Source organism: Bactrocera oleae, chromosome 2, assembly GCF_042242935.1.
Source record: "Bactrocera oleae isolate idBacOlea1 chromosome 2, idBacOlea1, whole genome shotgun sequence".
Taxonomy (NCBI): domain Eukaryota; kingdom Metazoa; phylum Arthropoda; class Insecta; order Diptera; family Tephritidae; genus Bactrocera; species Bactrocera oleae.
Window position 1 is genome coordinate 50,040,567 of NC_091536.1, and position 27,503 is coordinate 50,068,069.

At 36.8% G+C, this 27,503-nt stretch overlaps 1 protein-coding gene and 1 long non-coding RNA gene across 8 annotated transcripts in view; one reads left to right on the top strand and one right to left on the bottom strand.

Annotated features, from left to right (window-relative positions):
• The first annotated feature begins 360 nt into the window (after positions 1-360).
• Keap1 (kelch like ECH associated protein 1) overlaps positions 361-27,503 on the top strand; it is a 36,952-nt gene continuing 9,809 nt past the window's right edge. Inside the window, exons 1-6 of one of the 6 annotated variants that reach the window (XM_036365005.2) lie at positions 499-629; positions 10,280-10,507; positions 20,493-20,833; positions 20,900-21,157; positions 26,133-26,815; positions 26,881-27,086. In XM_036365005.2, the coding sequence (XP_036220898.2) occupies positions 10,504-10,507; positions 20,493-20,833; positions 20,900-21,157; positions 26,133-26,815; positions 26,881-27,086 (1,492 nt within the window). In that variant the 5' untranslated portion in view covers positions 499-629; positions 10,280-10,503. Of the gene's footprint in view, positions 630-10,169; positions 10,508-20,492; positions 20,834-20,899; positions 21,158-26,132; positions 26,816-26,880; positions 27,087-27,503 lie in introns of those variants that run through there. The other 5 variants (XM_070113126.1, XM_036365010.2, XM_036365003.2 and 2 more) reach the window with 5 other exon arrangements.
• On the bottom strand, positions 21,290-24,397 carry LOC106624634 (uncharacterized). 2 transcript variants are annotated; one of them, XR_011398042.1, is made up of 4 exons: positions 24,263-24,397; positions 23,663-23,961; positions 23,414-23,573; positions 21,290-23,355 (listed from the first exon to the last, which is right to left on the bottom strand). It is a non-coding gene; the product is annotated as an uncharacterized lncRNA (long non-coding RNA). The 2 variants fall into 2 exon arrangements; XR_001331042.3 differs by having other exon boundaries at positions 23,663-24,397.

Consider the following 27,503-nt stretch of genomic DNA (forward strand, 5'->3'; position numbering starts at 1 on the left):
ATGGCTTTTTCAACAAATTTATTTATTGTATTTTAATAATAAGACAGATACTAAATGAAACTGAACTTCCTAACGGTAGTACTCCATAAATCAAAATTTTACCGCTACAACAACATCTCGATAAATCGTCTATATTAAAGCTCTAGACTGAATTCAATCACTGAAATGTTAAATAAAAGTTAAAAATCAATAGCTATACATTTATTTTTATTTCTTATTCAAGCAACTTAGCGCTTTTTTATTATTCGAGTTTCCAGCTTTTTATTTATAAGTCATTTACTCTTAACTCGGCAGCACTCTACCTTGAACTGTGTTTGCTGTGTGGCAATGTTCTGCTATTCGAACATTTGGCCAAAAACAAATTTCGCTGTCTTGATTCTATTTTATTCTGGCGGGTTCACCACATTACCTTGTTCTATAACATCGGTTGGACATATTAATTGAATGTGCAACCGTCTAATAACACATCCAAACAAAAAGTGCAACATATGTATAGTATGTACGTACACCAGCTAACATATTCTAAAACGTAATTGCAGATTAAACATTCCAAAAAGATTTGCGTATTTTTAAGCTTTACTCAGTTTTGTGTCACTTATTTCGTTTTTGCGTTCATATTGACCATTTTAGTAAGTATTCTAACATAAGTATGTGAAGATGCGTGATATGTATGTACATAAGAATGTTGAATAAATTTTCAGGTATATAAAATATTTTGCTTCTAATAATGCTACATAACTATCTACTAACATATGAGAATCAGAAAGAAAAAGGGTTAATGTATAGTTTAGGTCCCCAACGAAGAAGACTCCAAAAATGAAATGGTAAATGTGTAGTTTAGGTCCCCCAACAAAGGAGGCCTCAAAAATTAAATTTTTTTTTAAATCGTCTTATTTTGACTCTAATATTACATGGGTCGGCTTAAGTATACCATCCCACGATTCCAGCATTAATGGTAGATAGAGGAGATTCTCCAGATCACGAATATATATAATTATAGCCGCCGCAAACTTATAGTTTTCGAGATGGGTGGGCTTTAGTTTAGCATCCCACGATTTCAGGGTTAAGAGGGGTATGGTTGGATAGAGGAGATTCTCTAGATCACGATTATATATAATAATAATAATTGCCGCCGCAAACTTATAGTTTTCGAGATATTTGCATTTTAAGTTGAAAATTTCACAAATTTTATTTTACAATTTCTCGATTTATGGTTATCTTTTCTTTTATATTATGCACTTATTATACACTAACTTTTCACTTCATTGTTTCTACATATTTATTTTATATTAAATATTTAAGTATTTGCTTTAAATAAGCATTAAATTCTTACACAATTTTCGTAATATGAACAATAACAAATGGGTTCCATGTTGACAGCTAACAAGTGTTGCCATATCTATTATATATATATATATATATATATATATATATATATATAGAGAGAGATATTATATTTTGAAAGCGAATTAAAATGAACAATAAAAGAGGATTATACCCCAAATACATGAACTATAATTTTGTTCATTCCCTTCTCTTGATAAATTATGGTATTGGATTGGCCAACTTTCGTTGTTGATTTACGTGAGTACTTGCCGGCGACGGCCTTACCTCACGGTGTTCCAAAACATAGCGTATCAGTAATGCGGTTATAAGCGCCCCAAACAATACGAGCTATTTGCAAGTATTTATTTGGATACCAGTGGCAGTGTGTCTGGGTCCACACTACCATCTTGGTATGATTCGAGGCCGACCTAAATCTCGTCCGTTTTCGGGTACGGAACCCAGTTGCTTTTTGCAACTTTATTTTAGAACAGAAAAAACAGTTAGGCTGAATTTTCAGTTCTTCCTGCATTTAGGTTTCAACCATAGCCACCACGAATCTCCCCCAAGGGGCCATAACCCAATGAGCAGACTGGTGACATTTGTCGCTTGAACTTCAAATGTCTTTTTATTTGCTTTTTCATTTAAAGTCTATAATATCAGTTCAAGCTGAGTATTATAGCACTATTTCTGACATACTATGCTGATATTACTGAGCAAGGTACATAATAACAGTCATAGTGCATTTGGCTTTTAGTCGCCTTTTACGACAGGCATGCCTTACCGCGGGTAAATTCTTACCCCTACCCGCAGGGGGAGGTATTGGATTGGCCAGTGCGGAAAGAAGTTTGACGCGATTACATTATGAATACCCCGGTGTTGGACTGACCACGGTTATTTTTTTGAAGCGCGACCGAAGGCCGCCAGTGCAGAAAGGAGTTTGACGCGATTGAAATATTAACACCCCGGTGTTGGAGCGACCAGGGTCATTTTTTTGAAGCGCGGCCGAAGGGTGCCCGTGCAAATAAGAAATCTTAACAAAAAAAAAAGTAATGTTAAATAAGGTATATCACTCTCAAAAAACTTCAATTTTTATTAAGGATAATTATAATAACAGTGAAGATTTTGAAAATTTGATGTATGAATACATATGGCGTAAAAATATAGCAAATCAGCATCATGATCCATTTGTGAAATTATCAGATGCAATAAAACATACGTTTAAGCCATAAAACCTTTTTCTTTTATATTTATTCTCTCTTATTTATTTTGATTGCTTTCATTCGTTTGGATATGGCAACACTTGTTATCTGACAACATGGAACGCATTTGTTATTGTTCATATTACGAAAATTGTGTAAAAATAAAATGCTTATTTAAAGCATAAACTTAAATATTTAATATAAAATAAATATGTAGAAACAATGAAGTGAAAAGTTAGTGTATAATAAGTGCATAATATAAAAGAAAAGATAACCATAAATCGAGAAATTGTAAAATAAAATTTGTGAAATTTTCAACTTAAAATGCAAATATCTCGAAAACTATAAGTTTGCGGAGGCAATTATTATTATTATATATATTCGTGATCTAGAGAATCTTCTCTATCCAACCATACTCCTCTAACCCTGAAATCGTGGGATGCTAAACTAAAGTTTTCCATTCGAGATATTTGCATTTTAAGTTGAAAATTTTACAAATTTTATCTTACAATTTCTCTATTTATAGTTATTTTTTCTTTTATATTATGCTCTTTTTATACACTTACTCTTCACTACAATGTTTCTACATAGTTATTTTATATTAATTATTTTTATATTTGCTTTAAATAAACATTTTATTTTTACACAATTTTTGTTGTATGCACAATAACAAATGGGTTCCATATTGACAAATAATAAGTGTTGCCAAATCTATTATACATATAAGTATATATATATATTTATATTTTGCAAACGAATTAAAATGAATAATAGAGGATTATATTCCAAATACATGAACCATAATTTGAATCGTTCCCTTATCTTGATCAACCGTGGTATTGGATTGGCTAATGTTATTACGTTGAAGCGCGGCCGATATCAGGTTTACAAGGGGTATGGTTGGATAAAAGAGATTCTCCAGATAAAGAATTATAGCAGCCGGAAAATTATAGTGTTCGAGATGTTTGCATTTTATGTTGAAAATTTGACAAATTTATCTTGCAATTTCTCGATATACTCTTTAACATTATTATTTTTTGGTTAGATTTTCTGATGCATTGGCGGCCTTCGGCCGCGCTTTAAAAAAATAACCCTGGCTGATCCAACACCGGGGTGGTTGTTATACCTTTCGCGTACTACTTTTTTCTGCATTGGCGGCCTTCGGCCAATCCAATATAATGGTTTATGAAGAGAATTGAACGAACAAAATTATGGTTCATGTATTTGGGGTATAATCAGAGAACGTATATCATAGAGAAGGTTCAATTGCGGACCAGCGTGTGAATTGTCAAATCCTTACAAGATTTTATTAGTGAATTTCACCAAATCTGGCTCGGAAGGAGAAATTTTAACAGTGGAGAGTGAACAGAGCTGAGAATTCAATGAAAATTATGCTCAGAGACTTGCTTTGATATTACAGCTGCATGTTAGCCTTTTGGCTTATATTTTTATACGTTTATATGCAATCATATTTATTGATATAAATATCATTTTGCGAATTTTTATGAATGCATGCAAAACTGATAAGATCTATTAAATTATGGAATTTCGAAATAATATTTATAGTCAATTTGGGCATTTAATAATATTATATAGTTTTTACATAATATGCATTCTTATATAATTTTATATCTTTTATCATATTAATCTTATATAGTCATATGTACATTTATCTGAACATGCGCATTTGAATGTACGCATTCAGAAATTCAAATCATAATTTATCACTTATCAATACACTATATGCAGAGAATGTTAATAAATATATAAATAGTCATATATTAACATTCTCTGCTATATGTGCGCACATTGATTTATATGTCAACATACATTGATTGATTAATTTTGAGGTATGCACCGCGACCTACGGTCTATTGTGCCCTCCCCTAAGTCATATCGTGTTATCTAGGCCCAGCATATTGATAAATTCCAAAATTCTGCTGGGTGCTAGAGAGGCGATACAATCCCTGTGTGGAAACATGGATCCCAGGGCCTTGATTCTGCGTCTGCAGACTGCTGTGCAGTTCATCAGCAGATGTTCGGGGGTTTCCGGCTCTATGTCGCAGAATCGGCAGTTTGCAGAAGAGGCTATGCCCATGTTAAAGAGATGCTTCTTGAGCCTGCAGTGGCCGGTGTAGAACGCTACCAGTAGCCGGAGAGATTAATTGTTCCTTGGGAGATTAATTATGGCATTGAACCACTTGAGGTCGTAACCCCCATTAGCAGTCTGGCATGGTGCATGCCCTGGAGTTGTTGCCAATGTATCTCCCTGTCTGCTCTTTCCTCCCTGCGGAGGAGCTCTTTGATGGTATGTGGACCAACCGCTAAGTATGGTTCGGGCCCTACCATTCTTATAGAGGCTGCAGAGCGAGCTAACTCGTCGGCTAGTTCGTTCCCAGCTATACCCCTATGGCACCCAAATAAGGTGCACTCGGTTGTGCTCAGATAGGCTGTTCAGCCGTTCTATACACTCCATCACTAGGAGAGATCTGACCTCATAGGCAGAGATCGCTCTTAGTGCCGACTGACTATCGCTGAGTATAGCGATATGCCATGGGAATGGAGAGTTTGGTGCTTGGCCCAGCGACCCCTGCACCAATCCCCTCCTCCGTTTTCGACCCGTTGGTGTTCCACTTGATGGTGCAACCCCTTAGCAGCAGGTCCAGTGAAGAGTCTTTCCACTCAGATTTGCTGCCTAGGGTTACTTGGAACTTCCTGCTGAAGTTTACTACTTTGGTAATGCTATCCCTTGGGAGAAGGGCTAGTGGTATTTCCTCACTTAGCTCTTTCATCTGCTGGGATGAGATTACCTTCCCTTTGCTAGCACCCTCTGCTGTCATTTGGAGCAGAGTTCGTTTGGCAGTCTGTTTGATTACCAGGTGTAGCGGTGAAAGTTCTAGCATGACCTCCAGTGCTGCGGTCGGACACGTTCGCATTGCTCCCGACGCGCAGATGCAGGCAAGTCTTTGCAGCTTCGACAGTTTAAGTCCTACCGAAGTCTGCGATGCTTTCGAACCCCACGATACCGCTCCATACGTGATAATCGGTCTCACAATCATGGTGTACATCCACCTGATAGTCCTTGGGGAGCACCCCCAGGATTTTCCAGCAAGTCGGTTGCACACCATGAGTGCTTTTGTAGCTTTGGTTAGGGTCTGGTCCACGTGCTGATTCCATCGCAGTGTGGAATCCAGCGTAAGTCCCAGATGCTTGACCGTGCTGGACATCTCAACCACTCTGCCGTCCAGGGATATATTCCTGAGGCCCGGCAGTGACCTCCGTCTGGTGAAGGGAATGATTGTATTTTTCGCGGGGTTGCTGTTTAAGCCAACCCCCCTACACCATCCCTTTGCCAGTCCCAATCCCCTCTGAACGATATCGCAGAGTGTGTCTTCAAATTTGCCCCTAGCTAAGATAACAATGTCATCCGCATATCCCTGACAGCGGATTCCATAGCTAGTCAGTCGCTCAAGGAGGTCGTCCACAACTAGGCTCCAAAGTAGGGGGGATAGCACTCCGCCCTGTGGGCAACCTCTTGTTGTTCCCAGACGAATTTTAGTTACTCCTACTGCGGCTTCCGCCACCCTAGTGCGCAGCATGGCTGCAATCCATCTGCGCACTGGTGCTGCCACACTTCTTTTCTCCAGTGCTCTTGACACGGATCTCTGAGGTTAGCTGGTACAGAGCAGTGTTAGTTGACCTACCTGCTCTGTAAGCATGTTGCTTCTCATGAAGCGGTGAAGCTTTCAGCACCTTCGATCGTAATTCGTGGTCTATGATCTTTTCCATACTTTTAAGTAGGAAGGAAGTAAGACTGATTGGCCTGAACGATTTCGCCAATGAGTAGTCTTTCCTCCCTACTTTGGGTATGAAGATCACCTTTGCGGTGCGCCATGGTTCTGGGATATATGCCAGCGTTAGGCTATCCCTCATCAGCCGAACAAGGTGGGGAGTAGCACCTGCTCCCCCTGTTGCAGAAAAGCTGGAAGGATACCATCCGCACCCGGTGACTTATATTTTTCAAAGGAGGCCAGAGCCCACTTGATGGAGTCTGCAGTGAAGAGCTGTTTTGCGACTGTCCAGTCCAAGCGTGACGGCCTTCGTTTGACCATAGGTCGAATCTGGTCTTCTTGAATCGTCTCCGGGAAATGCGCTAGTAGAAGAGCCGTAGCTCTTTCTTCTGCGCTGGACGTATAGGTCCCATCAGATCGTTTGATCGCTAGTACTGTGTCCGTCTTTCCTCTAGCCAGAGCCTTATGCAGTCTAGCTGCCAGAACTTCCTAAAGCTCTTCTGTTTCGCGGTCCTAATCTCCTTATTGTAAGCAGTTGGGCTGCATCTGTAATCCTCCCAGTTTCCGGTGCGCTTAGCCTTATTGAATAGCTTGCGCACCGTTTTTCTTAGTACTGAGAGTTTACTAGACCACCAGCAGCAGTTACTGCTCTTGGCGACTGTCTTTAGGGGGCAGCTGCTATGATAGGCTTCTGTGATGGATTCGTTTAGGGCAGACAGTCTGCTCTTCAATCCAGAAGCCGTTGCGCTTCTATCCAGCTGCTCCCTACTGCTAACATTTGTTTTAAGCGACTCCCTGAAAACGGCCCAGTCCGTGTTCCTAGGGATACGCTTGGGAGGGAGTTGCCCGACCCCCATCCCCAGCACGAATCTTATGATACGGTGATCCGACATTGAAGGTTCCGATGATACCCTCCATTGTGAGATCAGCCCCATCTCAGACTCGCTACTGAGAGTGATGTCAAGCACCTCCCTTCTGACACTAGTTACAAAGGTGGGTTCGCATCCCACGTTTGCTATACTTAAATTATTACTAACTATAAACTCGATAAGAGACTCACCCCGTGTGTTGCAGTCCGTGCTGCCCCATTCGATGTGGTGGGCATTCGCATCGCAGCCCATGATAAGGGGCAGTTTATTCCGCCTGCAGTGCTCTATCAGGTTGCCGATTGCCTCTGGGGGTGCTATCGGAGTCTCCCCCGGAAAATAGGCCGCTGCCACGACGAAGTCCGCTCCTTCGTCGTTCGTGGCTTGTACAGCGACCAGGTCCTGTGTTAGGAACTCTGAAATACTGAAAAAATCAATACCGTTCCTAAGTACTATGCAGGTTCTAGGTCTCTCACTTGAGAGGTCCCAAATTACCTTGTTTGACTCCATTTTGAGGCCCCTGACCTCTCCTTTTCTGACCCATGGCTCCTGGATCAGTAGTATGCCCAGACCATCGATCGTCAATCAATCAGTCAACATACATATATATGTATGTATGTATATATAACATTGCCAACAAATAATGCATACACAAACCAACCTACATACATATGAATATCCGTACACATGTATATATGTCACCTGCAAAAACTACAAACATTGTTCTACAAAAACAACAATCGTCACAAGTCAATATGTCAGCCAAATAGGCGAAGCCCAAATTTATAGTAAATTGCACAACAAAAACATTTTCATTCATGAACGCAGGCGTACTTTTAACAAGCAACCTCGCTTCATTCATAAAAACAGATACCCTCACATCCCCCCGAGCATGCTTTTGCCTACAAGCGTCTGTTCACGACGATGGCAAAAGCTAAAAATCATAAATTGAACAAATTTCTGATATTCCCTCTAGAAGGGAAAAGTGACAACCCCTCAAATATGAGTATTAAAATATTTTAGAATAAAAGTGACAACATAGTATATGCCGATTTACAATTCAAGAAACTTTTTAAAGAAAATATTCAATATTCCTCTGATTTATGTATACAGTAAGCCCCGGTTAAGTATCACTCCTTCAATCCCTCTTATCTGCCTGTGTCTTGCTGCATCTCACGTTTTTTTTTCTTAATTTTTTAAGGAAAACAGTAATTTTTTTTTAAATACATAGAAATTATTTTTTTGGTACCAGTCGCTTAAGTACCACAATCGCTTATGTACTACAAAGCACAAAAAATCTGCAACTTTGGTTTTGGCACTTAACCGGGTTTGACTGTATTTGTCAAAGAATGTGCGTATGTAAATATGCGAATTTTTTGTACACACATCTGCCCGTATATATGCACATGACTCGTTGACTTTGTTTCCATTTACGCATGCCACGTTGTATATGAAAAAGGGTTGATTTTGCAATTGCCATATCCGATGTATGTTTGTAAGAGTATGTATGGTTCTGATTTCCCATGAAACAATGAGTGTACATATTTACATACATACGTTGCATATAGACAAATTAACAATTATAACGGGTACTTTCATATATGTTTACATGCACACATAATTATACATATACTTACATATATATGTATAAGAATATTTGCGACCGCTTGGTCTTTTTTTATGAGGTTATGTCAAGCAAGAGGAGTACAAAATCAAACCCAGATATCTGACTGAACTGAAGCAGTTCATTAGATAGATATTTGAGGCAATCCCGATGAACCCTCCAGCCCGCATTAATTTTCTAATTAGGTGTCGCATATGCGTGGCTGAGCATGGAGGAATAATTAATTGTATAAAATAAAATAAGATTTTCTATACAATACAAAAAAAATTAAGGTAATGCATTGATTTAAAAGAAACTTATTACGGTTTATTTTTGTAGCACGATTCGTGAGCCGCCCTGTATATGCAGAATTTCTTAAAATTATGTGTAAATTCGTTTGCGCATTGTAAATATACGAATCTGTAAACGTACATTTCTTAACATTGAATTTAGCATTATTTTTCTCTTTTAACATTCAAAATTCTCAATTCTGCTATTTTGCGCTCCGCAGGGGTAAAATTCTGGTGAAATCAGCTTATAATTTGTTTGTGGTGAAATGCACTAATGTTGGCGAGTAACCCTCCGTCAAGAGGAACATTTTGACAATCGGCACACCATGAACCTTCTCTATGATATACGTTCTCTAGTATAATCCCCTTTTATTATTCATTTTAATTCGTTCGCAAAATATAAATATATATAATAGATATGGCAACACTTATTATCTGTCAACATGGAACCCATTTGTTATTTTGCATATAACGAAATTTGTGTACAAATAAAATACTTATTTAAAGCAAATAAAAAATAACCCTGGCCGATCCAACACCGGGGTGGTCGTTAAACCTTTCTAGTCCTATTTCTTTCGGCATTGGCGGCCTTCGGCCGCGCTTTAGAAAAATAACACTGGCAAATCCAATACCATTGTTTATCAAGAGAATTGAACGAACAAAACTATGGTTCATGTATTGGGGGTATAATCCTCTTTTATTACTCATTTTAATTCGTTTGAAAAATTTAAATATATATATGTATATATGTATGTAATAGATTTGGCAACACTTATTATCTGTCATTATGGAACATATTTGTTATTGTGCATATATGGGGAAGTGTTAGTGCATAATAAGTGCATAATATAAAAGAAAAATTAACTATAAATCGAGAAATTGTGAAATAAAATTTGTGAAATTTTTAATTTAAAATGCAAACATCTCGAAAACTATAAGTTTCCGGCGGCTATATATATATATTCTTTATCTGGAGAATCTCCTCTATCCAACCATACCCTTTTTAACCCTGAAATCGTGAGATGGTATACTAAAGCCGACCCCTTCACTACTTTGTTTCTACATATTTATTTTATATCAATTGTTTTCATATTTGCTTTAATTGTTTAAATTTTTTTCACAATTTTCGTTATATCCACAATAACAAATTAACAGCAAAAAAAAAAACTAAAGAAATGTAACAGTCACAATATTTTTTACACAGCTATCTGATCTGGTCCATCCAACAGCGGGGTTTCAATAATTCTTTTGTATCGGACTGCTTTCAGCACGCAAAAGAACTACGGACATCCTGGTGAAAAAACCGAATTTCCGCTCACGGATTATAATTTTCGCAGTATATTTGGGATTTAAAATAGTATCACCAAAATTCGGAGTTAAAATAAAAGGAAATCTTTAGTGTCGCATACCCCCGAATTCCGGGATAAAATGGGTATTTAATCATAAATAGTGTACACACAGCTTTAAATCGTAATAAATGTTTTCGTAAATTTTACTTATTTATCATAACAAAACGGTTACGTGCAAACAAATAAGTGTGGCTATACCTATATTTCGCAAATGAGCAAAAATAAATAAAATGGAAAAGATGAAACTGCAAATACATGAAAGAGTTAAAAGAAAGTTGTAAATTTTCAGAATAGCGGCTTTTCTGAAAAAATGGTCCAATTTTGTGTGAAAATATCTCAAACACTTACTTAAACAATAAATAGAGCGCATACGGTTGAAAACAATAATCTTTTTTTTTTTTTAAATGAAAAAACATATTTCTGCGAATTTTATTTTCAATCATTCACCTGCACTTTTTTTGATTTTTTTTTTAAAGTCTTGCAACATGTTGGCACAGAGAATAATAGTTATGTTTACCTAACGGTTGTTTGTATTACCTAACAAGTAAGAAAGCGCTAAGTTCGGATGTAACCGAACATTTTATACTCTCGCAAAGTCAAATGGAATACTCGTTTCAGATTTCTTTGTAGATCTTGCCGCCTTGTTCTATGTTGACCGATATTTTCGGTAAAAAGCTATAGGGACTGGGGTCCACATATTCAGTACCTAGGGGCTTGAACAGTTTTAATTCGATTTAGACAATTTTTGGTTACAAGGTGGCATACTTTAAACGTATTATTCACTCAAAGTTTTACGCCGATATAATCATTGCTGCTAGATTTGCATACTGGAAAGTGAAAACATCAGATAGAATTTAAAATGCTGTTATACGAGGGCTGCTATATATATTTATGGCCTAATAATGAAAATACGAATATTTATCAACGAGCATGGTTTTATTGTTTTTCAAAATATTCTCCATCAAGATTTATACACTTTTGCATGCGCTCAAACCAATTTTCGAAGCACTTTTTCCACTCCGATTGAAACACCTCCAAAACATGGTTTTTGAATGCTTTAACAGCATCTTCTGGCGACGAAAATCGTTGACCACGCATTATTTTCTTGATGTGTGGGAATAAAAAGAAGTCATTGGGTGCCAAGTCAGGGCTGTACGGCGGATGACCCATCAATTCGACGTTTTGGCCGGTCAAAAAGGCGCTGGTTTGAGGTGCACAATGATTCGTCTTCTCTTGTTCGTTTTTCGAATTTCTCCGAAGACTTCAGGCAAACAAATGGTGGTGTACCACTCAGAATTGACCGTCCTACGTTGCTCAAGCGGAACAGTTTTGCCGAAGAAACAGGCGACCATTTGCTTCGAAGTGCTTCTTCCACGAACAACTTTCGTTGGATTTGGCTCGTCTTGGAAGACAAACACGGTCGATTGCTGTTTTGTTTCGGGCTCATACGCATAGATCCATGATTCGTCACGTGTGACGATCTTATAAACGTCTTTTGAAGCACCGCGATCGTATTTTTTCAGCATTTCTTTACACCAATCCACACGAGCCTTTTTTTGAGCGATTGTCAAACTGTGCGGGATCCAACTAGAACAAACCTTTTTTACGGCCAGGTGTTCATGCAATATCGAATGTATGCTGGTGGGAGAAATGCATAGGCATGCCTCTATCTGAAGGTATGTTACATGACGGTCTTGCATTATCAGTTCACGTACGGCATCGATGTTTTCTGGCTGTTTTTGGACGACCTTCACGGAATTCGTCTTTGAGCGAGCGTCGGCCACGATTGAATTCGTTGTACCAGTTTTTCACAGTGCTATAGGATGGTGCTTCATAGCCATACAAAGATTTTAGTTCATCGATGCAAGATGCGATGCGAGATGAATTTTTTAATTCCCTGTAAATAAAACAATTCACGATTAAATGACTAAACGTTCTGAGTGATGTTATGCTAAAAAATGTCAAACTTTCCAATGGAAATGTCAGATTGCACCTGGCAACAGTTAGTGTTGCCTAGGCCAGAAATATATATAGCAGCCCTCGTATGGGAAATAGGCGCGGTTGTAATCCGATTTTCGTACTATAATATAGAAATATGAGAGGAATATTATGTACCGAATTTGGTTGAAATCGGTTAAACAGATCCCAAAATATGGGCTTTCACCTAAAACAGGGCGGTGCAAGGCCCACTGACTAATTTTGAACGTGGGTCCTATAAAGTCATCTCATATTATCCCAGAGATAAAAATTGAATGTTTCTGGCTTGTTTAGTGTTTGATTTATCGCGCTTTTAGTAGTTTTTAACAGTACCGTGGGCGGGGTTGTCACCCGATTGCACCCATTTTCACACCGTCGATAGAGATGCTAAAAACATTTCTTCTCAGTGATTTTTTTTATTGTAGCTTCAGGGGCTGGACCCCGCCCACTTTAAAAAATATTTTAACTGCAGATGCCCCTCCCTAATGTGATCCTGTATTCCAAATGAGAGTCTTATATCTTGTTTTGGAGCTTAGTTATGCCAATTTTCTTTGTTTTTGATTAATGGCGTTTTGTGGGCGTGGCAGTGGTCCGATTACGCCCATCTGCAACACCAACCGCCTTACGGTATCAAGAAACATATGTACAAAGTTTCATAAATGTACCAAGATATCTAAATTTCTACTCAAGATACAGCTTGCACAGATGGACAGACAGTCACCCGGATTTCAACTCGTCTCTTCATCCTGATCATTTATATATACATAACCCTATATCTAACTCGATTAGTTTTAGGTGGTACAAACAACCGTTAGGTGAACAAAACTATTATACTCTGTAGCAACAGGTTGTGAGAGTATAAAAAGTAAGGAAGGGCTAAGTTCGGATGCAACCGAACATTTTATACTCTCGCGTAGTCAAATGGTATACTCGTTTGGGATTTCTTTATATATTTTAATAATTAGAGCAATCGTTCTTGTGTTTTATTGTATACGCTTATAATTTATTTTATATAGAATGAATTACAACTGTATTGAGGAGTATGAAAATAAATCGTTTTTTGACAATGAATAAGATTTTTTATTTATTTTATCGGAATTATTATACATGTTTAGCTTTAAAAATTATATTATTATATCAATATAGTATATAATATTTACAATATTAAACATAAATTTTTATATAGATTCTTATACATATATCCAAATTATATTTCTTTTCTCCTTATACTATTTAATTTCTATCAAATATTTATACAATAATGTCTTATATAATAACAAATTATACATATAATTTAAATTTTCTTAATTATATTATTTACATATTTTTCTTAAAATTGTCTTAAAAACTACTGTCAAAATTTCTATACCATTTCTTAATATATATTTGAAAAAAAAATGAGCTATTGCAATAAGTCTAAAATGCATGTTTGAAAATGCCCAATCAATTGGTGTACTGGCAGGTGTAGTTGAATATTCTACACCAAGCAGGGAACTAAAGTTTTTTTCTTGGTGCAAATTTTCTATTGAATTCCCTGTAGACATTAAACAAATGTTGAAATCTCCAACAATTAGCACATTTTGATTGCATAACTCAGAAGTATGGACTTCCTGAAGTTCTACAATTAAATGTCTGACAGAGAAAGCTGAATTTCTGTATAGAACCAGAATATTAATACTGAAACATTTAAACAAAACCGTTTCTAAAACTTTGCGGCCTGAATAAATTTTCTTTACAGCCTTTGGTTCTATAGAGCTAGCAATACTATGCTTTGCATATAGTATAATGCCCTGTTTATTTCTGTTGGTTGTTTCCGTGGTAACTACCCTCAGCTCGTTAATTGGAGTAAATCCTGGTATATCAAAATTTTCGCACGGATAACTCCAAGTTTCTACAAAACATAAAATATCTGAAGGTAGCATCAAACAGTCGCTTTTTATATCATTAATGTGAGCGTGAAGACTCTGAACATTATGGAATAAAATTTGATGTTCTGATGTTCGGGAAATCATAAAATTGAAACTTGTTGTCAAAGCTTTATTTGTGTTCAATTCCTTCAGTTCCTTAAATACAGTCGAGTATGAACTACAACTTTATTATATGTGGCACCCTGACTTTTATGAATAGTTATTCCCTCAGCCGGAACAACTGGAAACTGATTTCCTTCAATTGAAATTTGTTCATTTCTTTTAAATTAAAAAGATTTTAAAACTTTTTCAATTGGTGTCCAAGAATTTTCTAGAGGATGAGGCTTTTTTGATCGTGCTATCAAACCAACAGAAGGTTCCAAAAATTTAATCCACAGAATTTTTGGAAAGGAACATTGGAAATCAATATGCATAAGTTGTCCAGCTGCCCCATTAACCAGGCCATCACACGTGTTTATATTCACTGTAATCATATATTTGGCGGAGGTTTTTAGTGTGAATTCATAGGGCAGTCCATGCGTTTCAGAAGTTTTGAAAAGTTTAACTCTTTCAAAAATATTCTCATTTTCACTTATACCAACTCCTTTAACTGAGTCTTTTGCAGTTGAAAGGATAGCTTGTTAGATAGTTGGGATTCGACTAAGCTTAAGGGCATTGAAATTATTTGTCTCTTCATTGGACCAAAATAAATGTATGGCATCATCGGGAACTTCTTCGAAATTAACTACTCGAGTTTCAATGAGTGATATGTCCTCATTTGTTATAGTACCAGATGCCATATGGTTTAATGCAATTGCAAAAGCCTGATTCTCTCGTTGTCTTATTATTTCTGTTAATTCAAAGTATTTAAATAACTCCCCGAAAGAGGAACCAACTACAGTGCTGTATGCATCATTGGGATTAGGAGAGAATATCAACCTATCTCCAACAGGTGAGATTTGCTTCAAATCACCAAACACGATGATCGGTATACCACCGAAGGGTCTGTTTTGAAAATTTGTTTTAATCTCGCATCAACAGAGCTAAACATACGAGCACCTACCATCGATATTTCATCAATTATGATTAATTTTAAATCGATAAGTCTGGGATACCATGAATTAACTGTGTCATTGCTAAGTGGCCTCAACTCTCTATTCAACTGATTAACAGGTAAAGAGAATATTGAATGAAGGGTCATTCCACCTATTCCGAATGCTGCTTTACCCATAGGTGCGCAAAGAAGAACTTTTAAGGAACTTGGATTTGATCCAGGTGTAGAATTGTAACGATGGTTAGGTGTTTCATATATTGCAGATATCAAACGACTCTTTCCTACACCTGCACCGCCGCCAATGAACTCATAAAATGGGCGATTTGTTTTTAGCTGGTGCGTCAAATGTGTCAAATAGGTTCTTTGCTTAGTATTTAGACTTTGAACTAAAGAAAATAATTTCTCAACTGGAATTAAAGGGGGTAGTTTAATAAGTCTAATATTGCAATCAGATTCAGTGCCATTATCTGTTGAATCTTCGCCATGTTGTTGATTCCGCCATGGATAGTAAAGCATTACCATTTCGCGGAAATACTCAACTCTGGCCAAATATGAGTTAAACCTTCTATACCGAATAATACAAGGTTTGGTATGTTTTTTAACAAAACCACTACCGTCTTTAAGAGGCATGACAACCCCGCTTTCTGGTAAATTATCGTTTTCCCTTTCTTCTTCTTCATGATCATTGTCTTGTGCTCTTCTACTACATTTAACATATTTATACATAGATGCAAAAGCAGCTAAACAAAGAGTTTCTAACTGATCGGATCTTTGAACATAACGGTCTAAAATACCGCATACCGAATATTTCAGTCGAACCTGAAGGAAGGTTCTGAAGTTCTGCTCTAGGTTTCACCATTCGAACACGTTCCTCAGGTCGAGAGGTATTTAAAAATATTTCTGCATTACCTGCTTCCGAAAGATGGAGCCCAACGCAGCAATATACTGCTTCTTGTGCAGATATTTCTGTGCCTGATATAAATTTGTGACCTATGTATATGTTTAATTTTTTGCTTAACAGTATAATTTCCAGCATTTACCGATGATATAGCTTCATTTAAGAGCCTAGAAACTTTCCTGTTCGACTTGTTAATATAATTAATTATATATGAACAGCAAGCATATGCAGCCAGTATATATTGGATATCCATATTTGCTCTATGGAGTTCCAAAATCAGAGGATTATAAGCGTTTATAAAACGATCCTGTAATTTAATTTTTAGAAAAATTTTGGGTTTTGTTAAACTTGATCTAAGGGCTAACAAATAGTCATCAAAAGACATACCTATTTGTTCTACTATCAGACAGGAAATGTTCAAAATCTCTTAAATTAGAAATTTGTCTTTCTGAGTTTTGACTTGTTTCTGTAAGAGGTAACAGTATTTGCGTTGAAGGCATTGGTGGATATGGTATACCAAAACGACAAAACTCCTGTCCTGTCCTGTCCTATACCTGTCCTCTTATTTCCCTAGTACAAGACCGACTGTGGTTATGCTTTTGATAACCCAAATAATTTTCTAACTGGCTAACCGAACCATCTGTAGAAATATAATTGTCAATAAAACTAATGACATCAGGGAATGTCTGAGGATCTTTAAGGTTGATCCTGGGAGCATTATTAAGCCAATACATGCCATGTACATGCGGGGAACCTCTCTGTTGAAACTCCACTCTCCAGTAGAAATTTGTGACAAAATGCGCTCCAAAAATGCCGGCATTATCTTTAAAAAGCTTAAGAATTTGTCGATAGCGGTAGTCAAAATATCTAGCACAAGTAACCGCGTCTGACCGAATTAAGCGATATCTATCTTGGGTTGTTAAACTGTTGACATCCTCTTCCGAAATATCTTTAGAATCAACAGTTTTAGAGAGGATGACCAAAAGCTCAACCCACTGAGATTCTGCAGCCGATAAAGTGATAAAGAAGGTTGGAAGCCCAAATTGGCGAATCATAGCGATTACCTTTTTCTTCTCAGCTTCCCAGTGCGCAGGAGAGGATCTAACGCCTTTCAAAACCTTGTAACCATCATCGTGTTGAATTAAGTTTTGAACAAAGTTTTCGTTTAATAGATTTTGGGCCGTAACTTGGTTGCAAGCTTGTGTGGAAAACGTCAACCAGAGAATCGGAATACATTATATGAAGGTGTGAGGTTTAGAATTAGTATATACTAATTTCATTCTAATTCAGCGTCAAACGACATAATTTTTAAGAAAACTTATCCACTTAATTACATTAAAATATCACATTTTGATCAACCAGAACGGTTTAAAGTCAAGAGGAAAGACAGAAATCATATATATATATTGGGGATAGAAAAAGATATTAATTTTTACATTGTTCAGCTATACTCGAGAACATATTTTGAAGCAATTTTATATATAAAAAAAATTTTAATACTCACTGACCGACATACGAGAAGTATTATTAGTAGAATATGGAAGTAGAGGGTAGCATTAACCCGATTTGATCAAGTTTTGCCAATACTACAGCTACTAACATGCCACAGACTAATAAAATGCTCCCACTGTTTCATTAAGGTACCTCACATACCATCACCAATCATATGGAGTAAAGTCAGACGAATGTTCGAAAATCTTGGTATTAGTTACATGGGGGCCAGGTAAAATTTTTACTCGATTTCATCCATTTTAGGCACAAAAATACCTTGTTATGTGTAAAACACGCTCTTTCATTGAGATAACTCACATATTGGCCGATATATGCGGTATAAAGTCACCCGGAAGTTCAAAAATCTTTATATTAGGTATATGAGGGCTATAGGAAGTATAGATTCGATTGAACCCATTTTTTGACACAAACACTATTAGCGAGAGTTTTATTTATTTATTTTATTATATGAATTTCAATTAAATGTCTTACACATTGACCGATATTTTCGGTAAAAAGGCAACTATAGGCACTGGGGTCAACAAATTCAGTACCTAGGGACTTGAATAGTTTTGGTTCGATTTAGACAATTTTTGGTCACAAAGTGGCATACTTCAAAAGCATTATTCACGCAAAGTTTTACCCCGATACAATCATTGTTGTTTGATTTGAATAGTGGAAAGTGAAAAAATCAGATGGAATTTAAAATGGTGTTATATGGGAAATAGGCGTGGTTGTAATCCTAAATGTGGGTTTTCACCTAAATGTGGGCGGTGCCACGCCCATTGTCTAATTTCGAACGCGGCTCCTATAAAGTCAGCTCATACGATCCCTGAGTTAAAATTTAATGACTCTGGCGTGTTTAGTGCTTGATTTATCGCGCTTTTAGTACTTTTTAACAGTACCGTTATATGGGGAGTGGGCGGGGCACGCCCACAAAACGCCATTAATCAAAAACAAATAAATTGCCATAACTAAGCTCCACAATAAGATACAAAACTGTTATTTGGTATACAGGATCACATTAGGGAGGGCATCTTCATATAATTTTTTTTTTAAGTGGGCGCGGTCCCTCCCCTAATAGGTTTAATGTGCATATCTCCTAAACCGCTAAAGCTATAATAACAAAATTCACTGAGTGCAAATGTTTATAGCACCTCTATCGACAGTGTGAAGATGGATGAATCAGGTGACAACCCCGCCCACTTCCCATATAACAGTACTGTTAAATACTACTAAAAGCGCGGTAAATCAAGCACTAAAAACGCCAGAGACATTCAATTTTATCTCTGGGATGGTATGAGATGACTTTATAGGATCCTCGTTCAAAATTAGACTGTGGACCTGGCACGGCCTACTTTTAGGTGAAAATCCATATCTTAAAATCTGCTTTACCGATTTCAATCAAACTCGGTATAGAACATTCTTCTTATATTTCTATGTTATAGTGCTAATATGGGCGAACTCGGTACAACCACGTCTATGTATTTTTTATATTATATAACACAATTTTAAATTCCATCTGATTCTTTCATTTTCCACTAATCAAGCAAGCAACAATGAGTGTATCCAGGTAAAACTTTGCGTGAATAATGCGTTTAAAGTATGCCACCGTGTTCAAGCCCCTTGGTACTGAATATGTGAACCCCTGTGCCTGAAAGTATGAGTTATGAATAAGTAAATGAAACTCTCGTTAATACAATAGTATATTTTTGTGTCAAATTGTATTCATTGTCAAAAAACGATTTCTTTTCATACTCCTCAATACAGTTGTAATGCGTTCTATTATATAAAATCAATTATAAGCGTATAAAACAAAACATAGGAACGATTTCTCATAATTTGAGTACATTTAGTTAACAAATTGCTCTAAGTAATTCCACTGTGAATGTAAATAACTGAGGCAACAGTTTCTACTTCTAATTATTAAAATATATAAAGAAATCTAAAACGAGTATACCATTTGACTTTGCGAGAGTATAAAATGTTCGGTTATATCAGAACTTAACCCTTCCTAACTTGTTCGTATATCGATTAGTGTTAAGGTGGGTTCAACGTGTCAATCATGACAGCAGTGTTGCAGAGAAGTTAAAGTATTGCGTTTTCCCTGAAAAATCGCAAATAATCGGCAACACTCGTAATCTCACAATAATACAAGATATATATCAGACGATATAGTGTTAATAGTATCAGGACTGTTTCCATCCACAATCAGTGAGATAGAGGAAAAAGCCTTACAAAGGTTGCAAGGGACTAGGGGTCAAACCTGGTAAGACGGAACTGATGCTATTCACTAATAAACCAAAATACCTAAATTTCATCTTCCAACACGGTGGTACTACAATTTCTCTATCCTACACGACATAATATGTAGGGGTCTAGATTGATACCACTGATACTGACTATATATATGTATATATTTGAGTAATGGAAAATGTTAATGCATCCAGTCTGGATCTTGCCCTATCCCCAATATACGCGATATAGGAATTTCCGAATATCCATTTTTCATGTTCCCTGTTTTCATAAAGATTCAGCGCTGAATCTAGACCTCATACCCACTATATTAAATTAAGCCTCTAATTGAGTTTATAATCCGTCCAGTTCTGGATGAGTTTGGAATACAGGTTTTTCTTTTGCAATTCTCAAGAAATATTTCATTGTTTAAATTTTTTTTAAAATGATAGTGATGAAAAAAGATATTTGTAAATAAGACTTAAGTGTATTGGTCTACTTTTCAGATTTTAATATGAGCAACTGTAGCAATTCTATAAGTAATTGTCCAAATTCTGACTTCATATTCCGAAAGCCTTGTTCATATAGTTCACCTGTAACGGAAACGGAAGATGTGGATGATCGGGATGATGATATGACTTTCTGCATGTCAAATTATGCCAAAGAAGTTTTAAAGATGATGTTTATGATGAGATCTCATAATATGCTTACAGATGTTGTATTGGAGGTAAAACAAGAATTATTTCCAGCACATAAAGTGGTTTTGTCGGCAGCATCACCTTATTTTAAAGCTATGTTTACAGGAGGTTTAAAAGAATCAGAAATGTCACGTGTTCAACTACAAGGAGTATGCGATTTTTTATATTATTAAAAAAATAATACTTCTAATTTAAAATGATCCTCTATGTACTAGGTGTGTCCCACCGCCATGGGTCGAATAATTTATTTTATGTATACGGGACATATACGTGTAACAGAAGTGACAGTCTGTCAGTTGCTACCTGCGGCAACAATGTTCCAAGTGCCCAACGTTATAAACGCATGTTGTGCTTTCTTAGAGAGGCAATTGGACCCAACCAATGCTATTGGTATCGCCAGTTTCGCAGAACAGCATGGGTGTTTAGATCTTCAGAAGAAAGCCAACTATTTCATAGAGAGACATTTTACACAGGTAAAGTTTCAAAACAATTTTTTTTGCTTTGTCATGCCCACTTTTTTCAACATATTAAATTTCCAGTCAGTTAGTTGGTTAGTAGTGTACTTCTGATTCCTCAGTTTTCCCTACAAACTTAGAAAATTGTCCTTAGATTATATTAGCTTATTTTATTATTGTTTGCTGTTATAATAGTTTTTAATTCAATAACATTTATCTTATACTACCGTTCTACGTACATATATGATACTCTGCACATGGTTTAAATACAATAATATTAAGTAAACACGGTATTTTAGACACAATATGATTTGATGTTAAATTAAAAAATTAGTCCATACTTCCTCTAACCCCCATATAACCGATGTACTTATTTCCGTCCTTCTGGTTGCCGAAGCAATGGGTTCTTGATTTGTCCATTGAAGTCCATATTATGGGCATTGTGTAAACAATACATCGCCAAGGAGTTCTCGGTCTATATATGCATCACCATGTGGCATCTATCTAGAATTATACATTCATAAAAAGCACTGATATTCCTTCATATTATGATTATGAATTTCGTAAGTTTCTTTTCTATTCGGTTACAATAGAGGTGAATTCTTTGTTTTGGAGTAAAAATCTTATATTAGTTCCATGACATTTCATTCATCCAATCGTTAAAATTATATAAAGAAGTGACGTTGCCACTGCTAGTTTTGTTTCATTACATTATTTTCTCATGGGAACGAACATATTTGTAGGTTGGCTTAATAAGTATTGCGGTAAATCTACTATAGCTTTTTCATCTTGAATTGTTGAATTTGGTCGTAAGCGTTTTTAATTTCGTTAGTAATTCTATTTACTTCCTCTACAGTGCCATGTTTGACACGTAACCCGAATTAATGCGATGGAATTTTATTATCTTCATGAAGGAAAGTAGGCAGCAACCTGCTTTTGTGTTAGGTGGTACTGCATTTTTTGTCCGAAAATAATTCATAATACTGTGACGAACACGGATGATAGAACAAAATCGAATCGACGATAAATTGCCAGAAGCAACTAGACAGCGAATTCGTAGTTGCCAGAATGTTCTAGTAGTAAAGTAGTTAGCGAATTCGTAGTGGCCAGAATGTTCTAGAAGCAATGTTTTGTTACAGATTTACTATATAAGGGCTGCCGGATTGTGCAGCAAACACAGTTCTAGTTAGAGTGTTGTCGTGATAAGAGCCATCAAGCTATAAGCAAGAAGTTGTTAGCTCGAATAACGAGCAATAAGTGTTAAGTTGTTGGAATTAGAAATAAAGATAAGTGTGTAGCCATTAAATTGGGACTTTTATTTAACAATCCAGTGATCGAACTCAAGAGTGAGTTACAGGTAGACGATTTATCGAGAAATCCGTTACAATACGAATACACAAAAAATGTATCGAACCTACCGTATTCTCCACATTATAGTTTTTTTTTTATTTCTCATCATTTCTGCTTTCATTCCTACGTTACTCTTAAAGTGATTTGTTCGATTGCAGAGCTGATTTGATATGTAGTCTTTTGAAGCGCGGATCAAGTATTGTGGCTTTAGATAGCAAATAATGTTTTTCCAACGGAACTCGTCGTTTGTTGACATTCGGTAAACAATCTACGAGCCAGCTGACCATATTCGGTACGGATATCCACATCGACTAAATGTCTCAACATATTAGTCAACGGTATGACAAGGCTTGCCGTAACGTATTTCTCCACGCTTATGTTTTTTGTGGCTTCCTTGAATGGCTTCAGTTATTCAATTAATTCGCAGATTAGTTTTCGCTCGTGATGACTTGTCATCTCATTCTCTTCAACAAAATAGGTCCAGTTATTGCTGCCAACGCTTTGAAGGCTTCTATTATGTCAAGATATGAGATCTATATCCTGTATGACTGTTTTCACCATGTCTTCTGGTACATTTTTTATTTGCGTAGCTCGCAATTCGTCCATTGCATTTACATAATGCTTAAAATATCGAACAATTTCTTTGATCCGAGTCAAAAGGGTTGAATATGCCGGCTTATCGGGGACAACAAGGTTTATAGTATGAGTTGTGCACGGAATGCACATATTTGTGCCTAATAATCCTTTCACAGCGGCTACAAGATTCGCTCTATTGTCTACAGTGATCGAAACTGCTTTCTGGATAGGTATTTAAAATTCATTTAATGCTTCCATGATAGAAGTGCTTATGTATTCCGATGTATGCGCTTGAAATAAAATCTACTTGTTATTAGGTTACAAGTTAAGTAAATGTAAAATTATTACCTCGTGCATCTGCACAGCCGTTAAGCAAACACTTACAAATAAAGAGGACCTTGTAGAATTTGTTATTGTAACAATGTAAATGCTATGTTATTATTTTCTTTGAATACATACTTAACAATGCGGGAGCTTCGGTATATTTGCTATCAGTGAGCTCTGTTATCTACAAAAAATACAAATAAAAAGATTAAGAAGGATAATATACTTGTAATAGAAATAACAAGTTGGTTAGAATATCTAAAAAAAACTAACTTTAAATCTGGAATCTCGGGGCATCAAACTTTTAAAAATCTCTGCCGGGCGAATTTCTCCACGGAAGTATTGGCATGTTATCTTAAGATATCATAAACACGACTGCAGCGGGTATTTGTTGCTCCTTAGTGCCACCTTCTGTTGCAATCGTTGCATATTTCCAAAAAAAATTTAAATTTACTTGCAAATTACATGACTTCGTCAAAGTTAGTTTTCAGGTTAGCGTTTCAGGGCATTTTCCCCATTTCTGCTAAAGATTGATTTGAACTTGTGCTGGTATTCTGGTCTCTGGTGTCCTGCTGAATATATATTTTTTATAATAATTATTTTTTAAAAAAGCTTAACAGCTATGTGATGATGATTTGCTTTAATATGCGTACGCATATTTGATGTGTTTCCACTCGTTTTCACCATTTTTGTGCACAATGTGCATATAATAGCGTTTTTTCCTTTGGTTTGAAATATTTCTTTAGTTTTGCCATTTTTCTTTCACGAAAAGTTACTTTTTTAGACGCCACAATCTTTTTGCACAATTGCAAAAAGTAAACTTACAAATACGGTACTTGTGATGCATGTGTGTAAGGACGCGTGCATACATACTTGTAATGTAGTCGATAATCGATGTAGCCACTTCACTTGTACCTCAATAATATTGTGACGAACACGGATGATAGAACAAAATCGAATCAACGATAAACTGCCAGAAGCAACTAGTTAGCGAATTCGTAGTTGCCAGAATGTTCTAGAAGCAATGTTTTGTTACAGATTTACTATATAATTGCTGCCGGATTGTGCAGCAAACACAGTTCTAGTTAGAGTGCCCTTATATAGTAAATCTGTAACAAAACATTGCTTCTAGAACATTGTGGCAACTACGAATTCGCTAACTTGTTGCTTCTGGCAGTTTATCGTTGATTCGATTTTGTTCTATTATCCGTGTTCGTCACAATATCAACAATCGTATACGATTGCTGCACACAGTGCCAAAAGACTGCGCGTGACTTACTTTCACCGATGAGAAGATTCAAGTTGTTATCAACCAAGGCGAAATCGTCAAAATCCATTTGACCAGATTGCATAAACATTTTGATGCTAAAGCATCTAGGCTCGACGGGAGTAAGATATCTTACCGAGGTCCTCAATCAGTCGCTAACCACTCTTGATAAGCCCAATGTGTGGAAAGAGGTGATGATGGTGGAAAGTCGGAAGCTACCCCTGACCTTAACTCACTATTTAAGTATATAGACTATGAACATTGCTTCCGTAAAGTGCACAGCACCAGTTCGTGGCTTAATTCAAAACCACCCTGTGACGGTACGATTTTATTATAGTGTCACAGTCAATTACACAACGCTACTAGAAGATATCGACACATCGGGGGTTCGGCAGGGGGCGTCTCCCTGCTACTGTTCAATATCTGTATCTCAACCACCAAAGAGAATTTCCATCACCTCATAGACAGACGGTTGTACGATATTGACGCCAGGAAATGGAATTGATGGCATGTGTTTAAAATAAACAGTTATCTCACCGGATTTTCTCGCTCCTTCTCTGCATATTCACAAACTGGACGAAGGAGCAGAGACTGGATCTTAATATCGCAGTTGATGACATTAAAATTCCATCTGTCAACAACCCTAAGATTTTAGGCGTTACTCTCGGCAGCCAGTGTACAAAATCGCACCAAAATCCTCAATTCGCTAACCGGCAGCACCTAGGGAAAAGACAACGAAACGTTATGGCAACATACAAGACAATCGGCCGGCCGGTCATTAACAGCTGAAATCATCCCTGCAATAATTTGCTTCAATCGGGGTCGCCTAGGAGTATCAAGAGGTTATTCCTTGATTACGTCGATAAAATAGATCAATACGCCGACCCCACTACGGAAGAAAATTCAGGAACGCACTGAATGCCACTCTCAGTGGCCCCATTAACACGGACCACCTTCCAGAATGGCGTCTTTGAAGTCAATTCACTACACATAGCAGAAAAAGAACTAGAGCCTCGCGAATCTATAGAGACCCTTACGCAATCGCGTTCTGGATATGTAGCAGAACGACTTTTCCAAAATCAACCCCGACAGCACGTATTATAGTGCTGCATGAAACGAGTCCCCGCAATCGTCTAACTATCTTTTTGTATGCCTGATGAAACCAACTTATCAACAATTTACTTACACCTTGCCCAAACAAAGTCTTGGTAACCATTACAACAACAATATATTTCGCAATAGCAAAACAGTAAATAGGCGGAATCGAATTGTACATAGCCAAAAAACTGTAATTTTCAAATACAGTTAAAATCGAATAATTTCGCAATTTCAAATTGAATTTGGCATAGGGGATTATTAGTGGCATATGTGGTTTTACTGTTATTGAAGAACTGCCAAAATATTAAAATTAATATCTAGTTAAGAATATTTATACTTATATATATATCCTAAAATGTTTAATAATCTTATTTATAGGTTTGTCAAGAAGAAGAGTTTTTACAGTTGTCCGCTTACCAACTGATTGCGCTAATTCGACGCGACGAGCTAAATGTTCAAGAAGAGAGGGAAGTATATAATGCCGTACTTAAATGGGTTAAATACGATGAAGAAAATCGTTATCCAAAAATGGAACATATACTTTATGCTGTTCGGTGTCAGTTTTTGACACCAAATTTCCTTAAGGAACAAATGAGAAATTGCGATGTGTTACGAAAAGTGCCCGCATGTAGGGAATATTTAGCAAAGATATTTAAAGATTTGACTTTACACAAACGACCAGTAGTAAAGGAGCGAACACCAAATACGACTCGAATGATTTTTGTAGCAGGAGGATTTTTCCGACAATCATTAGATATTCTAGAAGCATATAATGTTGATGATAAGACATGGACAACTTTGCCAAACTTACGGATTCCTCGATCTGGCCTTGGTGCTGCATTCTTGAAAGGCACTTTCTATGCTGTCGGCGGGCGTAACAATTCAATTGGGTCTTCTTACGATTCAGATTGGGTGGATCGATATAACACTTCGACAGAACAATGGCGTCCATGTGCTCCAATGACAGTGCCACGACACCGAGTAGGCGTGGCCGTAATGGACGAATTGATGTATGCAGTTGGTGGATCCGCAGGTTCGGAATATCACAGTTCAGTTGAATAGTATGTAGTTTATAGGATAGGAAAAAAAATTATTAAACGAACATATATATTTTTAATATGATTAGTTATGATCCGGATCAAGATCGCTGGACACTTGTGCAACCCATGCATGAAAAACGTTTAGGAGTTGGAGTGGTTGTTATTAATCGCTTATTGTATGCTATTGGAGGTTTTAACGGTTCCGACCGCCTTACAACTGTAGAATGCTATCATCCTGAGAATAACGAATGGACTTTGGTCCACCCAATGCAGTATGAACGAAGTGGTGCCGGTAAATTTCCATATATTCACTTAAAATATTATACTATAGTTGAAACGAAATTGGTTTATGTTATGGCACATAATATCGAAGTTTATTTGATAATAACGGTTAAATAGTTTACAATTTTTATTATTGTTAAAGCTGTGTGTGTGTTGGCATTGTGATAGAACACAGTTCCTCTCATATTGGTCACAGCTGACCGCTTCTGGGCAACAACTTCCTTCAGACGGTCCAATTGTTGCCAGTACAGGTCCGAATTAATAGTGTGGCCGTTAGAAGCAGCTAACAGTAGATGATTTCCTACCAATCTCACCAAAGACATAATAAAAACTTCCTGACTGACAGTTCTGGCTTGGCCACCAATTTCGCCGCCTCACCTTTCGACTGTGACCGTTTTCGCTTGCCGGTGTAGTAAATTACCAATTT